Source organism: Salvia hispanica, chromosome 1 (genome assembly GCF_029641045.1).
Source record: "Salvia hispanica isolate PSC_SH4W2 chromosome 1, Shi_PSC_v1, whole genome shotgun sequence".
Taxonomy (NCBI): Eukaryota; Viridiplantae; Streptophyta; class Magnoliopsida; order Lamiales; family Lamiaceae; genus Salvia; species Salvia hispanica.
In genome coordinates this window covers 52,068,395-52,087,177 of record NC_142692.1, presented here as the reverse complement: position 1 = coordinate 52,087,177, position 18,783 = coordinate 52,068,395, and the positions used below count along the sequence as shown (strand labels likewise).

Below are 18,783 nucleotides of genomic sequence, written 5' to 3'. Positions count from 1 at the left end.
CCATATTTAACCAAGCAATGAAATTTTTAACTAAGCAACACAACATGCTTAACCAAGCAACACAACATGCTTAACCAAGCAATAGGCATAACTAAGCAACACAACATGCTTAACCAAGCAATGTAGCATAACAAATCAAATTCGTGAATTTGATGACAAATTCATAAACTTCATCAAATTCGTGAACTCCCTGACAAATTCATAAATTTCATTTACGAGTTCAACTAGGAAGATGCATATTCGGTAGTCCACATATCAAATTCGTGAATTTGAGTTCAGGTATAAAAAATTCACAACTACACGATTGCATAAAAATAATCACAAATCGAAAACCAACAAACTGTGAATACACTAACCGTCTTCAAAATCAGTGAAATGAATATCGGCGGGAACTTCTTCTCCATGGATTGACTACTGACTGAAGATTGAAGAAAAAATCACGGAGAACATAATGCATATGGCGCAGAAGATAAAAAGAATTGCAGAGACTGAATATAGCGGGGGCGGTTTTTGGCTAAAGATTTGATAGATTAATGCTGAAAATAGAAGAAAGAGAGAAGGAAGATAAAGACCGTAATTGGCGTGAAGAGAGAAACGGCTGGAATTGTTATTCCCAGTTATAGCCTTTTGCATTTTTTTTATTATTTTTTTAAGAAAATTGAGTCTGCCAAGTGTCACTTTAAAATTGCATCTCACGCCAAATCTAACGCCTCAGATTGGTGGTACGGTATCACCCAAAATAGCGTTGTCATTTTAGCATTTCCCTCTTTCAATATGTATATCTAGAAATATCTAATACACATATATTGCTCATGTTTAACAAATGTACTATCATTTTATACTCATTTATATTTAAGAGTGAACTATATATATGGTTAGGGATGTCAATTAGGCTAACCCGCTCGGGTTCGGGCCAAACCACTTGGGTCGTCGGGCTATTTGAGTGCGAGTTATTTGGGTTGTGAATTTTTCGGGTTATAAATTTTCAGTTATAACCCTAAATCTTCGGGTTTCGAGCTAACCCATGGGTAATTCGGGCCAAAAGTGATCTTATGTGTTACTTAATATCCAATCCAGTATTCTAACTTAAAATAAAACAAATTGTCACAAATAGTATAGTATAATCAAAGTGATCAAGAAAAATAAAATCTATACAATATATAAAAGGGGAGTTTTGTATAAATTTAAAGGGCTAACTGCTTTAAAAGTCACGAACTTTCTCCAAATTCCGGTTTTTCCCACAACCTATAAAATTGGTGTGTAAAGTCACGAACTTTGCATTTAGTCGCCGATTTCCCATGATGGTTTTTCCGGTCAAAGAGTGAGCTGACGTGTATCTTTTAATTGACGTGGCGGCTGACTTGGTCAATAATTATTGACTATGCAACGAAAATTACACAATAAAATTACAAAATAAAATTTAATACTTTAAAAAATTTAAATTCAGTAAATACAAATAATTTACACTCGAATTTTACAAGCAAAATTAACCTAACCTAACCTCAATTCACCCTCAAATTCTCAAACCCTAAAAATTGTATATCCGAAATCTCTCTCTCTGAAGCAGCACGCCGACGACGAGACGAGCTGTGCGTGAGTCCCCTCTTTGGTCGACGAGCAAGACCACGACGAGTCCATAGGCTTACCTGCAACGGCGACGAGCAGTGCGTAAGGATTCTTCGACATGGAGATGTGGCCGGGTTTCTTCCCGGACAAGCCGAATCCGAACCCGTAAGTGAATCTTTGCCCTTTTTACTGCAAAAGCGTTGGTTGGTCCCCACTTTGCATTGTTTAAATTAACTTGATCTTGCTTTGCATCGATTTTGATTAAATTTAGGGTTCGGCGGTGGTCCCCAGTTAGCATCAATTTTGTTTAAAATTCTTGGTCCCCACTTGCATTATTGTTTAAATTCGTTGCCCCCCCTCCCCCCTCCCCCATCTGGTTCTGTTTTTTTGACTTTTTCCAATAATTTTTCAGTAAGCCTTTTCTCCTTCGGATTTACCATGGAGGGAATTTCATTCCAGATGGGAAGTTTTGCGAGAAATACATAGGTGGGGAAGTATGGGAAGGCATTGGGTTTGATCCAGATAGATTTGGTTACTTCGACCTAGTGGAGGAACTGAACAAACTAGGTTTAGACAGTTGGGATAGACTTAGCTTCAAGAGAAAATGGGGAGTGCAGCAAATTGATATAAAAGGTGATGCGGAGGTGATGTTAATGCTGAAGTTTCTAACCACGGTTAAAAATCAAGTATGTGATGTGTATGTTGTTGGTGGGAAGAAGGGTGGCCTAGAGCAAATTGTTGAAGATAAATCCGTGGGTAGGGGAGACACTATGGGTGATGAAGCTGTCAAGCATCGAGTGGTTGAGTTTGAGTCAGTGAGAAAGGCTAATGTTGAGTATGTGAATAAGAGCAAGTGTAACAAAAAGAGTAGAAAGGAAACAACTTCAAAGGCTGGCAAGTTCAAATCAGTTTCCACCCAAAATACTGTGGAAAAGAATGTTGAAAGCAGTGTGAAGAAAAGTTTGTTCCAGTCTTCCCAGAAGTCAGTGTTTGAAAGTGTGGGTAAGGGTGTGAGAGCTAGGAATTCTGCATCTAAGGATGTGGATGAGAATGTGGGAGCTAGTAAATCTACATCTAAGGATGTGGGTGAGACTGTGGGAGCTAGTAAATCTACATCTAAGGATGTGGGTGAGAATGTGGGAGCTAGTAAATCCACATCTAAGGATGTGGGTGAGAATGTGGGAGCTAGACCTGATGAGAGTGTGGGAGATAAGCCTGATCAAAGTATTGGAGTGGGTATGGGATATGACAGTGAGGATGATGGGAGTTATATACCATCTTCTGAAGATGAGGAAACTGATGATGACATGGAGGTTGAGGAATTAGTGTCAGAGGATGAGGAATACACACAAGGAAGGAAGAAAGCAAAAGAAAATAAGGAGAAAGAGTTTGTTGTTACTGATGACATGTTCTATGGCCTAGTCAGTGGTGGGCAAATAAGTGACTATGTGTCTGAGTATGAGAATTCAGAAGAAGGTGATATCTACTCTAGCTCAACTGATTCTCAAGATGAAGGGAGAAGAAAGATGGAAAGACATGCCAAAGTGATGTATGATCCAAGATGTGATCATAAGCATTTAAAATTGTGTATTGGAATGGGATTTATTGATGGTTTTCAAGCCAGAGATGCTCTGACAGACAATGCAGTTGAAAATGGTTGGGAGATCCACTTCAAGAGAGCAAATAGGAAGGCATTTGAGGCAGGTTGCAAAAGTCCTTGTAAATGGTTCTGTTCTGGGAGTGTTGTGAGTAAAACGGGTTGTATAGTAATTAAGAAACTGGAACCAGAGCACACATGTCCTAGGGCTATGAGAAACAAGATTGTGACATCTAATTGGATTGCCAGAAAATACTTGCATGTGTTTAGGCTTAGACCAGAGTTCAGTTGCAAGGAATTAGGTAAGGACTTGATGCAGCGGTTTGCATTTGATGCAGCCAAGTGGAGGTTATACCATTCCAAGAGAAAGGCAATTGAGATGCTGATGGGAACAGTGGAAGATCATTATGCAAAGCTGAGGAGTTATATGCTGGAGTTGGGTAGGTCTGACAGAGAAGGGCGGTTTGAATTACATGTGGATGTGGGTGCTGTATTTAAGGCTGTGTACATTGGTTTTAGTGGTCTAAGAAAGGGTTTCAAGGAGGGCTGTAGACAGGTGATTGGTCTGGATGGTGCTTTCCTTAAGACATATCTTGGTGGGATATTGTTAACTGCTGTAGGAACTGATGGCAACAATCAAATGTATCCCATTGCTTGGGCAGTGGTTGAGGCTGAGAATGAAGTTTGTTGGGCTTGGTTCATTAATATTCTTGCTGAAGAGTTGGCATTGGGTGAAGGAGTAGGAATTACCATTATCAGTGATCAGCAAAAGGTATATACTATGCTAACTTATTAATTTATGCCAGTTATATATATGTTTTATTTGGAATTGTTGTCTAATTTGTTATGTTTTCACTTACAATGTTGTTTGATAGGGACTTGAGAATGCAGTTCAGAATCTACTTCCATTTGCAGAGCATAGAAACTGTGCAAGGCATATCTATGCTAACTGGAAAAAAACCAACAAAGGTCCACTTTTGAAGCAGCTTTTCTGGAGGCTGGTTAGATGTACTTATATGGAAGAGTATGAGATTGCATGCAGAGAGCTAGAGAAGGAAGATGGACAGGCTTTTGCTGATTTAATGGACAAAAACCCAAGCAGATTCTGTAAGGCTTTTCTAACACCTGTACAATGCTCTGATGCTATTCTTAACAATGTCTGTGAATGTTTCAACTCCTATATTCTGGAGGCTAGGAGCAAACATGTAGTAGACATGCTTGAGGAAATGCGAACCACACTCATGGAGAGACTTTATAGAAAGAGTGTAGAAATGGAGATTGCTGGGAGTAGTTCTACTGTGTGTCCAAAAGTGAGGAAAAAAATTGAAGCTATGATTTATGAAAGCAGAAATTGTACCACCATTCATGCAATTGGGGGGAAATTTGAAGTTAGCCACTTTGAGGATAGGTTTGTAGTGACTCCTTCCACAAGGCAGTGTGGTTGTAGGAAATGGGATTTGACTGGAATTCCTTGCCTTCATGCATGTGCTGTTATTCACTTCCTCAAGCAGAATGTTGATGATTATGTCCATGAATACTTCTCATTGAGCAAGTATAAGGTTGCTTATGGATATGGGTTGCCAGCGTTAAATGGGGAGAAATTATGGCCAGTTGCTGAGGGGTACCCGGTTGTATCTCCACCTGTGAAAAAGATGCCCGGTAGGCCCAAGAAGGTAAGAAGGAGGGATCCATTCGAGAAGGATCCAGCTAGGCCTAATAGAATGAGAAAGATATGTGTAATGACATGCCAGAAGTGTTTCCAAGAAGGCCACAACTCTAGAACTTGCAAAAACGATCCAGTTGAAGTCCAACCTAAACCAAAGGTATTAAACTCTAGTTTTAATTGTACAACTATATTTTATCTCTATCTATTATTACTAACATTGCAATTACTCAATTTATAGGCCAAGATGGGAAGGCCTCGCAAGACACCATCTAATGCCGAAAATGGTACCATTGCTATTACGGGGAGAGCTGGAAGAAGGGGGGGCCGTGGAGGAGGCCGTGGTGGAGGGCGTGCTGGAGGGCGTGCTGGAGGACATGCTGGAGGAGGTTCGGGAGGAGGTGATGGCTCAATCCTCACGCAGCAAAGCAACAACAATGGTTGAAGATGTTGAATGTGTGGAAGAAAACAATGTTTTTTTGTGAGCACCAAACTATGTCTTAACAATGTGTTTTGTGAGCACCAAACTATATGTGGTTGGGTACTAAATTATGTGTAGACAGTGTGTTTTATGGCAGCAAACTATGATCAATTCAACTGTGTGTTTTGTGGCAGCTTCCTCTTTCTATTATATTTCTTCTTCTTTGTTGGACAGGAACTCTTAATGTATAGCATCCTGGTTAAATTTGAACTCGTAACTCAATGCATTCATAGGGAAAAATAATTACTCAATGTTATATTTGAACTCACTAATCAATGCATTCATAGGAGAAAAATCACTACAATATTATTGTTTCCGTAGTGTATTACATTGGAGTTCAACTTGCATAGTCTACTACAATCATTGGTTCTATTAGATAAGCTACGTCAGTATCCAAATGACGACACATAAAATGCAAATGACAACCTTCAAGTTCCGGTTTTGACGATGTAAATCTGCGACAACACCTTGGAGTGCTTCAACTTCAGCGGTTTTGGGACGGACACTCTCATCAAGTGCATCCTGCATAGCAACTTTATCTCTCAACGCTCTTTGCACGTTGTCCCTATCCATCTTCAATTTCTTAAAAAAGTACTCTTGATTCGGCGACAACGATGGATCAATCCAACGAAAGAATTTGCAATCGTCCTCCTTCCATACTTGGCAACGATAGAAGCGTCGTCCGGGATTGGCATCCGTATTTGATGTCACCACATCGGCTTCAAGACCATGATCACAGACCACTGCCTCAAACCTGGCCAAGTCATTCTGCTCGAAGACCGCGAAGACGTGGACATCCTACACCAAAAACACAATCATGAACTATTATACCTGAAGAGTTGATTTTTTTGCTTGCTGTATCCTATCAATTTCTAATTACACACTTCCTAGATCCAGTAAATCAACTAGATCACAAGGTCTAGAGACTCACAAGACTGGAAGTCTGGTCGTTGGTACGCAAGCAAACCTTCAAAACCCTCAACCACAGATACTAAACTAGCACAGGGAAGTAGGGATCGATCCCACAGAGATGGACTCGTAAAATACATGCGTAGAGAATTGGAAACTATTTTTGGGTTGGCTGCTGCCACGCATATTTTGGGTTGAGGAATTTAACTAAGTGAATTTGGAAATAAAGTATGCTATGCTAACTGCTAGATCTAGGCAAAAAATGAATTATGTATAAGAACTAAATCAAATCAACTACTAGATCTGGGACTTCTACGAACATCTCTAGACCAAGGAGATTAAAACAAGTGGGGACCAAACTCTGAAAAAGGTAAGTACGGACAGAATCGAATCTGCAGCCTAACTAACTAAAGCATCAACTGAAAATGACTTCATCTTCTTCAACGAACACAAATAAATGCAGAGATCAAGAAAAACAAACTCAGATGTAGATCGGAGGCATAATCTTAACAGAAAACTAAACAACGACGGAAATTAAACTGCTAGACGAAGCAAACCAAGCAGAACAAAATCCCCATAATCTCATGCACAATTTCACCTCCCCTGTTCAGATCCACACTTCGGATGCTAAATCCACTCCGGATCCAAGCATCCGAACAAAAATCCAACCGAACACAACTTCAATACCACGATTCTCGAATCTCCTAAAATATTCAGCAATAAATTCAAGAGAACATCTCAAATAAACAAACCAAAATAGCAAGCATCATAATAATCAACACGAAATCTAACTTCATCAAAGCAAATCAAATGTAAATAGAACGGATAAACTGATTCAGCAACAAAAACAGCAAGCTCGACTTCCAAAAGTGAAGTTCGAGACGGAACAGAGTAGTAAACAGAAATTAAGAGAACAATTGTTTCTTCGCCCTCAAGGGACGGTGGTGCACTGATACGTAATTCACGAAAACGAAAACCACCCCAAATTTCCCATTTCCCTAGTGTGTGTGCTAAGAGCGTGACTGTGTGTGGAGTGTAACCGATCTGCCATTCTTGTTGCGCACTCCTTTATTTATAAGCTTCGAGGTGGGGCCCAGCGAGGTATTGATTGACTTGATTGCCCTCAGCTTTTGGCTTCCTTCCTCTAGCTTTTCCTCGTGATTCCGTTCCTGCTCCTCGCTAGATATCCTCCTCCAGCATCTCCTGGATCTAGCGCTACACACACACCTGGCTTAACAAAACTTGTTAGATCCAGCAGAAATGTGATGTTTTTCACTACATAACCAATGCATGAAATTAGCCTTATCAAACTGCTCACACTTAAACCATACTTGTCCTCAAGTATAAAGACAAGAAGAAAAGAAGAATAAGGCGAATTTCAAGCATGGTTATCCCCTTGACCGACTCTACAGACTCTAGACAAAACTCCTACACCTAGACACAACTGAGGCAAAGCTAGACACTAAAACAAAGAGTACATAATCACATAGGATGAAAACATATAAACACATATGCATGAACTGGTTTCAACTTTTAGGCAACCGTCCCCACAAGATTAAGATCAATCCAACAGGCTGCACTCCTCCAAATAGGCCCTTTTCTCCCCTCTACCTAGCCAATCTGTCAGCTCGTCAAGATAGCCTTTTACTTCCCCAATTGTTAGATTCACTCGATCGCTCATTCCTTACCAGGGATGTTAGGACCGATTCTCTCTTAAGTTATTGCCAAACCACTGAAACCTCGGGTTATGAGAATTCCTCCTTCTATCCTCCGTCACTATCCCCCTTTTTTTCTTTTTTTTTTTTTTTTTTTTTTTTTTTCTTTCTGGACTTCGTCCAGCTTATACCTCCTTGATTTCCTGGACTTCGTCCAGCTTATACCTCCTTGATTTCCTGGACTTCGTCCAGCTTATACCTCCTTGATTTTTTTCTCTCTTTTTATTTCCTCCTCTGGACTTCGTCCAGCTTATACCTCCAAATTTTTGCGATTATATATTTTCTCCTTTCCCTTTTTTTTATTATTTTTTTCTTTTCTCTTTTCCTTCAGCATTCAGTGGCAGACTTTTGACATGTGTTAGCTCTAAGTGTTATCACAGGCTTATAACTCACCTCTAGAGTAGGGCTTCACAACTAGGCAAGTAAAGGCATTTACTATCGTTCTTGCTTCATTCAGATTGGTTCGGCTTACTAAAGAATCAGGCTTCTAAGTTGGAATACCTCCTATTTTCAATTACTCTCCCTAAGGGAATCTGCCGTATTATATCCACTAGTTCATGCGATACAATCCTAGACCTACAACTCCTCAAAGCATAATAACACTGCATTGATTCCTCTCCCCCTCCCACTTCACTCAAGCTTGTCCTCAAGCCATCGTCGTGAAGGGGGGAAAACAGAGAATTCAATGCAGAATTAAACAACAATTTCACTTCTCACACTTAGACCGAGCAACGGGCTAAGTGGGAGAAGAATAAACCAACAGAAAACATAGAACTTCTCACACTTAGACCAAGCATTGGGCTAAGTGGGAGAAGATAGCATAAAACACAGCAACGCATGGAAATAAAACACAGAAAAAGAAACACAAAAACTAAAATTTACTTGGTCTGGGGAAATTGCTCATTTCTGGGGCTGGCTCCCGCGAGAGCCAGACGGTGGTGGAACACTGGGGCGGTTTGTTTTCACTTTCTTCTTCGCTGGTTGCTCCAGCTCTTCCTTTCCTTCTGCAGCTTGATCGAGTCCTGGTTTCCTCATTAGCATTTTCGTCCTCGGTGGATTTGGAACTTTCTCGGGAATAGTCGGGGTGGTCAACTGCTGGAATGGCTTGATCGAGGGACTGCTGTGGATGATCTTCTGTGCCTCGCCACTTGACCCAGGAGTCGACTTCGACTGGGTCAAGGGAAGCGTCTGATGCAGCCATTTCAACATCCGCGTAGATATCTCCACAGCTTCCGCCACTCTTTCACTTTGTTTGGCACATTTCGTGGCCAAATCTGCTACGTTGCTGCTCAGAACTTTTACTTCTTCCCGACTCCCATTGAGTTCCTTCCGTATTCCCCCGAGTTCCTTCATCATCTCCTTTTTCATCAGTTGCATTTCCTTTTTCATGTCCTGCACCTCCTTCGCCTTTTCGACGCACCCTACCTTCTGCGTCAGATCGGCCAGCAAGGCCGGGTCGTAGACTATTTGTGGAGAATTTCCGGCGGGATTAGTGGATTCCATTACTCAGATCTGCAATTCAAACAAAAACTCGGCCGATTTGGTTAGGGTTTGTAAGCTTAGAGAGAGAATGACAGTAGAGAGAGGGAGGAGCAAGTTGTGAAATTATTATGTGGAGAGAGAAGGTCGGTTCGCATCTTTTACACAGAAGAGAGAGACGGTTGCAGGCATGACATCAGCGACCGTACTCCTCCATAATTGTCGGCATTTTGAATTTCAAATTATAACTTCCCTCCTCAACTGCTCCTTCATGCACTCTTCCTCTAATTGATTCCCTTGACCGCGACCTAAAAAAAATATGAAGACCCCAGACTCCTGGGTCAAGGTTAAAGTACGAGACATAAATCCCCTTTGAGTTTGGGTCTTCGAAAATATTTTTGGAAATTTTTGAATTTTTATTTTGTTTGGATTTTCTTTGTCTTCTAAAGCAATTAAACTATGTACAATTACCTTTGAATATTCTCGAATCCCCTGGATCAGTGTGTAAAAACATAACATTTCCCTTGACCCAGGAGTTCATCGAGAATATTCCTTTGTCTGGCTAAGTGATAACTGAGAGCGCACGTAGTGGTATTTCCTCCACTACGCATAGCTCAGAATTATCCCTATAGACTTTCAATCTATGGCCATTAACAAGAAAAGGGACCGAGTTAGGAGCACTTCCCTGGATTTCCACTGCTCCGTGTGCGCGGAGGCCAACGATGGTATATGGACCTACCCACTTTGACTTCAACTTCCCTGGCATTAGCTTGAGTCTGGACTGAAATAGAAGTACTTTCTGCCCCACCTGAAGTTCCTTGACCCGGAGGTTCTTGTCGTGCCAGAGCTTCGTTCTTTCCTTGTACCACATTGCTGAATCGAATGCCTCTAGCCGTAGTTCCTCCAGCTCCTGTAATTGCAGCTTCCTTTCTTCTTCACATGCCACAGACTTCATATTCATTTCCTTAATGGCCCAGTATGCCTTGTGCTCCACTTCCACGGGTAAGTGACACATTTTCCCAAACACCAACCTATAAGGTGACATCCCGATTGGTGTCTTGTAAGCAGTTCTATACGCCCACAAAGCATCGTCAAGGCGTTTACTCCAATCCTTCCTTGTGGTGTTAACTGATTTTTCCAAAATACTCTTTATCTCCCTATTAGAGACTTCAGCTTGCCCATTCGATTGGGGGTGATATGGTGTAGACAATCTATGATGCACGCCGTATTTCCTCATGAGCGCTTCTATAGTGCGGTTGCAGAAGTGTGTTCCTTGATCTGAGATAATCGCTCTAGGAACTCCATATCTGCTGAAAATGTTTGACTTCAGAAACTTGGCCACCTCTTTAGACTCACAAGTGGGCGTAGCCTTCGCCTCTATCCATTTGGAAACGTAGTCTACAGCGACCAATATGTAAGCATTTCCGTACGACGACGGAAATGGGCCCATAAAATCCATCCCCCAAACATTGAAAATTTCGCAGATCACTATGGGCACTTGGGGCATCTCATCTCGTCTCGAGATTCCCCCTGTCTGTTGACACCTTTCGCAGCATTGACAGTATTCAAAGGCATCCTTGTTCAATGTAGGCCAGTAGAATCCACTGTCTAGAACTTTCCTTGCGGTTCTCCTTGGTCCGAAATGCCCTCCACACGCCAAGGAGTGACAATGATGGAGTACATCTCTTTGTTCCCATTCAGGAATGCAACGTCGAATTATCTGATCTGCACACATCTTCCAAAGATAAGGATCATCCCAGAAGTAATATTTGGCTTCGCTTTTAAGCTTCATCTTCTGGGCCCGGGAGGCTTCCTCTGAACTTGGCACCTCTCCCGTGACCAAGTAATTTGCCAGGTCTGCGTACCATGGTTCTGCGTTACGTACGCGCTTTCCTCGATCAGATTCTCCTGGACCGGTTAAAACTAAGACAGATTCCCAGCTTATCGGTCTAGGTGGTTCGTCCATATAGTACAAATGCTCTTCGGGAAAAACATCGGGAATAGCCTCGTCCGTATCTCCTTGATGAATTCTACTCAAGTGGTCAGCCACTCGATTCTCTGTTCCTCTTTTGTCTCTTACTTCCCAATCAAACTCCTGTAGAAGTAGGACCCATCGAATTAGCCTTGGCTTTGATTCTTTCTTAGCTAGCAAGTACTTTATTGCTGCATGATCAGTGAAAACAATAACCTTTGACCCAAGAAGATAAGGGCGGAATTTTTCGAACGAGTAGACGACAGCCAACATTTCCTTCTCCGTAGTATCGTAATTCTTCTGAGCTTGATTTAGTGTCTTGGACGCATAGAAAATTACGTAGTTTTTCCCATCTATCTTCTGCCCTAGGACGGCTCCCACAGCGAAATCGCTCGCGTCGCACATTATCTCAAAAGGGTGATTCCAGTCCGGTGCCCTGATAATTGGTGCGGACACTAGTCTCTCCTTGAGCAATTGAAATGCCCTCTTGCATCCCTCATCAAACTCGAACTCCACATCGTTGTGCAGCAAATGAGTGAGTGGTTGCGCAATTTTTGCAAAGTCCTTGATAAACCTTCGATAAAACCCTGCGTGACCGAGGAATCCTCTAACTTCCTTTTGATTTGTAGGGTAAGGTAGCTTTGCAATCACTTCCACCTTTGCCTTGTCCACTTGTATTCCTCTTTCAGAGACCACATGACCTAAAACAATCCCCTCAGTTACCATGAAGTGACATTTTTCAAAATTCAGGACTAGATGTTTCTCTTGACATCTTTGCAGCACTAGGTCAAGGCTGGCTAAACAAGTATCAAATGAGCCTCCATATACAGTGAAATCATCCATGAATATCTCGATGCACACCTCTAGTAGATCCGAAAAAATACTCATCATACAACGTTGGAATGTCCCTGGTGCATTACATAGACCAAATGGCATCCTTCGGTAGGCATAAGTTCCAAAAGGGCATGTAAATGTGGTCTTTTCCTGGTCCTCTGGGTTCACGAAAATCTGGAAATAACCGCTATATCCGTCGAGGAAACAGAAATACTGTTTGCCAGCCAGCCTCTCTAGCATCTGGTCAATGAATGGTAAAGGAAAATGATCCTTTTTGGTGGCTTCATTTAGTTTCCTATAGTCGATGCACATCCTCCATCCAGTGACCAGTCGAGTAGGCACCAACTCATTCTTGTCATTCTTCACCACTTGTATTCCAGATTTCTTCGGTACCATGTGAACCGGACTGACCCACTCGCTATCTGGAATAGAGTATATGATTCCAAGGGACAGTAGTTTCAGAACTTCCTTGAGCACTTCCTCCCTCATGTTTGGATTCAGTTTCCTTTGTGGATCACGCCGAGCCTTTGCCCCTTCCTCTAGTCTGATGTGGTGCATGCAAAGATCAGGGCTAATTCCAACTAGGTCAGAAAGTGTCCACCCTATGGCCTTCTTGTTCCTCCTTATTACTTCCAGCAGCGCACTCTCTTGGTCTTCAGTCAAGCGGCTGTTAATTATCACTGGACAAGTTTCTCCTTCCTCCAGGTATGCATACTTTAAATTTTCAGGCAAAGTTTTCAACTCCTTCTTCGGTGTGATGGCTTCCTGAGGTAAAGGGTTCTCCGCCTTACTTCTTGGCGCCATTTCCTCTAGATTCGCTCCCTCGTCTGGGCTCTTCTCCTGAACAGATCTGGCTGATTGGAATGATAGTGGCTGGTGGCAGAATGCCATGATCGCTTCATTGATCTGATCATCTGTCAAGTCCTGTGTGAAAAAAGTTTCACACCATCCTGTCACCTCCTTTTCTACAGTCTGGCTCAGCTCCGAATTGTCAAACTGTTCCTGCATTAGTTCAGTCTCAAGATATTCTTGGACTAGGGGGTTAATTACATCTACAACATGCAAGTTTTCAACATCAAGCGGTTTTTTCATAGCTTCTTCAATGTTGAAGGTGTATTTCTCCCCATGATAGTCCAAGCATATGGTTCCATCAAACACATCAATAACAGTCTTCGCGGTGCGAAGGAAAGGTCTCCCCAGTAACACCCCACTAGACTCAGCAGATTCATTACCCCTCATTTTTATCACATGAAAATCAGCTGGGTATAGGAAATCATGCACTCTGACTATGACATTTTCCAATACTCCCTCAGGCGATATGCATGTTCTATCGGCCAACTGAATCACTACTTTAGTATCGACCAAACTGACTCCCACCAATTTTTTATATATTGACAGCGGTAGGACATTTATCGAAGCACCTAGATCACACATGGCATGCTCAATTTTAATATCACCTATAGAAATAGGAAGAGTGAACATACCTGGATCTGTACACTTTGACGGCATCCTCCTCTTTTGTATCACGGCGGATACATTTTCTCCTATAACAATCTTCCCATCAGGTTTGGTTTTTCCTGCTATGAATTCCTTGATGAACTTGCTGAAGGTGGGTATTTTCAGAGCCTGCAAAAAGGGTAGGTTAATCTCCAGCTTACTAAATATTTCCACAAGGTCCTCAGTATCATCTTTCTTTTTCTTGGCTTCTCCTCGATATGGGAATGGTTTGGGTCGCTTTACTGCATTCGTGGAACTCCCTGCTAGGGCTGCACCTGTCTCCCTGCTTCCCTCTTTAAGTTCCAACTCAGGTTCTGGATCAAGGAAAAATGGGTCACTTAGTCGAGGCATAGATCCCCTTAAATCTCCCTCCTGGAGGTCATCCTGTATAGGAATTTCTCTGAGTCCAGGATCATCTCCTCGAGACTTCTGATTCCCCTTTTCTCCGTTCATCTGTGAGGGTGTCTCCTCGTTTATCGCTTGCTTCGGTCCTTCATAGCCTTTCCCCGATCTCAAGGTAATTTGACTAATATTTGCTCGGTCTGGTGGTTTGACAGTGGCAGGCAATTTCCCTTCATTTCCCCGCATTTCGTTCAGCGACGTGGCCAACTGGGACATCTGCTTTGCCAACATGTCCATGGCAGACTTCTGCTCCTGCTGGGCATCTTGAATTTTGTGCACCACGTCATTGTTAGCCTGCATGTTATTCTGCATGTGTTGTTGGAAATTTACCAGGTCATGCACCATGTCATCAAGATTCCGCTGTGGTCGGAAACCTTGAATTGAACTGGGATTAAATCCTTGATTTTGATTGGTTCCAACCACCTGGTTCTGGCGAAAATTTCCCTGACCTCCTTGATTATTGTTGTACTGGGTTGCTGGACCTGGGTGACTCTGTTGGAAATTTTGATTGTTTCCTGAATTGTTCCTCTGATGCGGTGGCACATAAGAATTCCCTTGGTTGCTCTGGTTCCTGTTGTTCCAGTTATGCTGATCCCCTTGGTTACGGAAATTCCAGTTGTTCAGCCCCTCTTGCTGCTTCCCTGCCCAGTTAGAATTATGCTGTGGTCCTTCCTGATTCCGGCTGGGCCATGTCTGCTGGTTCTCCGCTGGACCTGGGTGTTGTGACTGTGGTTGTTGGTTCCCTTCAGCCCATCTGAAACAAGGATTGTCCCTCCATGGTGCCTCCTTAATCTTCCACTGGTTCCAGTTGGTATTTTGATTACTTTGATTCCAATTCCCCATTGCATTCACTTGAGCTTGGAAATCTCCATCGAGTGAGGGATTATTGTAAAATTGAAGCTGATGTTCCTCTTGACCTGGGTTTTTTTCCTTATCAGTCGACCCAGGGGTATTTTTCTTTTCAATGGCATTTAGCAGTGCCTTCTCCAGTCGATCTATTCTGTCTCTAACCTCTTCTCCTTCTCGTTCCTTAACTGTGTTCGCGGAGCTTCTCCTCATGATAGCACGCGGGCAGTCATACGCCTTCTTCGCGTCGATTAATCTTCCCAGAATCTCGCGTGCCTCGCTTGCCTTATTCTTGGTGAAATTCCCCCCGCTCGAGGAATTCATTAAGTCCTTGGACTCAGGATTTGCCCCTTCGTAGAATAGATAAAATGTTTCAGCCTCCGTCATCCTGTGATTTGGGCAAGCGTCAAGCAGGCCTTTAAACCGAGACCAATATTGGCTTAAAGATTCATCGTAGTCCTGCTTACACTCTTGAATTTCTTTTTTCAAAGCGTTTGTCTTATTGGACGGAAAGAAATAGTCCAGGAACTCCAATTTGAAATCCCTCCATGTGGTGATCGAGTCAGGTGGAAGCCTCAGCAACCAAGTGTTTGCCTCTCCTTTCAATGCAAATGGAATCGCTCGCAGGCGATAGTCCTCCTCGGTAGTTTCGTTAGGCCTTTTCTGGATGCTACATAGCTTACTAAACTCGTTCAAAAACTCATAAGGACACTCATTCCTCCGTCCAGAGAATGTAGGTAAAACGCCCAGCACATTCGTCTTGATCTCAATAGACCGCTGACGTTGATTTGACACTATGGCATGAGCTGGCTCTCCGTCGAGATGTGCAGTTAGCGAACCAATCTCTGGGTCTAGGTCCACTAAGTTTGCCATTACAGACTCCTCTTCCTCCCTTTCCGAATGCTCAGTTTCTGACGACGACCGTGAATCCTCTTTCCCCGATGAATTCCACTCTTCTTCACTCCCTGATTCAAACGGAAATGGATCTACAGTTGACAACCCCGATCTGGTAGTTATGGCGGATGTTGATTCCTTAACTTGCCACTTCAACTGCACGTTCCTTGACCAAGATGGGTTGCTCCAGATTCCTGACCTTGAGCCCTTGCTCATAAACTGCCAAAAGCGAAATTCAAAAGATTAAAACTATTTACACCAAATCTCTAAACACATAAACAAACTACGCCATCCATCCCCGGCAACGGCGCCATTTGAAGAGTTGATTTTCTTGCTTGCTGTATCCTATCAATTTCTAATTACACACTTCCTAGATCCAGTAAATCAACTAGATCACAAGGTCTAGAGACTCACAAGACTGGAAGTCTGGTCGTTGGTACGCAAGCAAACCTTCAAAACCCTCAACCACAGATACTAAACTAGCACAGGGAAGTAGGGATCGATCCCACAGAGATGGACTCGTATAGTACATGCATAGAGATTTGGAAACTATTTTTGGGTTGGCTGCTGCCACGCATATTTTGGGTTGAGGAATTTAACTAAGTGAATTTGGAAATAAAGTATGCTATGCTAACTGCTAGATCTAGGCAAAAAATGAATTATGTATAAGAACTAAATCAAATCAACTACTAGATCTGGGACTTCTACGAACATCTCTAGACCAAGGAGATTAAAACAAGTGGGGACCAAACTCTGAAAAAGGTAAGTACGGACAGAATCGAATCTGCAGCCTAACTAACTAAAGCATCAACTGAAAATGACTTCATCTTCTTCAACGAACACAAATAAATGCAGAGATCAAGAAAAACAAACTCAGATGTAGATCGGAGGCATAATCTTAACAGAAAACTAAACAACGACGGAAATTAAACTGCTAGACGAAGCAAACCAAGCAGAACAAAATCCCCATAATCTCATGCACAATTTCACCTCCCCTGTTCAGATCCACACTTCGGATGCTAAATCCACTCCGGATCCAAGCATCCGAACAAAAATCCAACCGAACACAACTTCAATACCACGATTCTCGAATCTCCTAAAATATTCAGCAATAAATTCAAGAGAACATCTCAAATAAACAAACCAAAATAGCAAGCATCATAATAATCAACACGAAATCTAACTTCATCAAAGCAAATCAAATGTAAATAGAACGGATAAACTGATTCAGCAACAAAAACAGCAAGCTCGACTTCCAAAAGTGAAGTTCGAGACGGAACAGAGTAGTAAACAGAAATTAAGAGAACAATTGTTTCTTCGCCCTCAAGGGACGGTGGTGCACTGATACGTAATTCACGAAAACGAAAACCACCCCAAATTTCCCATTTCCCTAGTGTGTGTGCTAAGAGCGTGACTGTGTGTGGAGTGTAACCGATCTGCCATTCTTGTTGCGCACTCCTTTATTTATAAGCTTCGAGGTGGGGCCCAGCGAGGTATTGATTGACTTGATTGCCCTCAGCTTTTGGCTTCCTTCCTCTAGCTTTTCCTCGTGATTCCGTTCCTGCTCCTCGCTAGATATCCTCCTCCAGCATCTCCTGGATCTAGCGCTACACACACACCTGGCTTAACAAAACTTGTTAGATCCAGCAGAAATGTGATGTTTTTCACTACATAACCAATGCATGAAATTAGCCTTATCAATACCCATTGCACATTCAAAATCGGGAAAGAAGTTTATTCAATTTTAAACCCAGCCATGGACATCCTAAACCCAACCACAAATCAAGAAGAAGTTTATTCAATCCAGAAACGACATTGAACCCAAAACCAACAGAACCCTAAATCGCATATTCAAAATTCAGGGTTTCAAATCTGATGTCTCAAAAATCAGAATTTCAAGCCCTAAAATTGAAGCTATGATCTTACCTTGTTAACAAATGGTAATGAATTGATATTGCCCACGAGATTACGGGTGAAGCGTGCGCCACAGAGGGAAGAAAAATCTCGATTGAAGTGGGTGAATCGCGATTTAGGATGATTCAATTTTCATGTTTGATTTGGGAATATAAACCAAATTTTGGACTTAGGGATGAAACGACGTCGTTTTAGGTGTTTAAAACGACGTCATTCTCAGAATTTCCGATGATATCCATGTCAGCTTTCAGGCATGCCACATAGGACACTTATTTACCGGAAAACACAGGGTCGGGTCAAAATGGGAGATACCATCAACCCGGCAAAGTTCGTGACTTTACACGCCAATTTTATAGGTTGTGGGAAAAACCGGAATTTGGAGAAAGTTCGTGACTTTTAAAGCAGTTAGCCCAAATTTAAAAGAGTGGAGTGAGTGGTACAATATATAAAATGAGAGTTTTGGGGGAGTTTTGGAGAAATTTAAAAGAGTGGAGTGAGTGGGAAGTTAAAAAGAAATTATAAATTAAAATTAGTGGGGCAACTCCACCATGTGTGCATTTTTCTCACGTCCAAATTTACATTTGTAGTAGGTGGTTATTGATTAAGTTTGTAAGTTTCATACTAGCCAGATAAGATAGATTTTAGTGATTACTGACATTTTTGTTTGTTTGTTTTAGGTGAATATGAGCATAGCAATACTCCCTAGGTCAAACGAATTTAATTGGAACAGTGCTACAGTAGGCCTAATTCAGTCTTCTTTTTTTGGGGTTATCTGCTCACTAATTGGAATAGTGCTACATAGGCCTAATTCAGTCTTCTTTTTTCTGGGGTTATCTGCTCACTCAGGTATTTTGTTAATTTATAAATACATGATTGTGTATGCGTGGGAGTTACAAATAATTGTGTATGATTAAAGAGTGATTTAATGAGTCCCTAAATTTTGCTGTTACATCAAGGATTACTGCATAATATTGTAGCCTATAAATATGTCATTTAAAGGCTGGATATCCACAT

At 42.0% G+C, this 18,783-nt stretch overlaps 1 protein-coding gene across 1 annotated transcript; it reads left to right on the top strand.

The window, feature by feature from the left end:
- Window positions 1–2,021: 2,021 nt before the first annotated feature.
- Window positions 2,022–5,386, top strand: LOC148934108 (uncharacterized). The gene is made up of 3 exons (XM_089062313.1): window positions 2,022–3,935; window positions 4,039–4,986; window positions 5,068–5,386. Exons 1-3 carry the CDS (start codon window positions 2,214–2,216, stop codon window positions 5,269–5,271), a joined length of 2,874 nt encoding a protein of 957 aa, XP_088918439.1. The 5' UTR covers window positions 2,022–2,213; the 3' UTR covers window positions 5,272–5,386.
- The last annotated feature ends 13,397 nt before the right edge of the window (window positions 5,387–18,783 follow it).

Excerpts from the sequence above, each read along its gene's own strand:
- LOC148934108 (XM_089062313.1), top strand. The coding sequence starts at position 2,214 with ATGTTAATGCTGAAGTTTCTAACCACGGTTAAAAATCAAGTATGTGAT. Across the intron at positions 3,936-4,038 it reads TTATCAGTGATCAGCAAAAG|GGACTTGAGAATGCAGTTCA; the intron begins GTATATACTATG and ends GTTGTTTGATAG. Across the intron at positions 4,987-5,067 it reads AAGTCCAACCTAAACCAAAG|GCCAAGATGGGAAGGCCTCG; the intron begins GTATTAAACTCT and ends CTCAATTTATAG.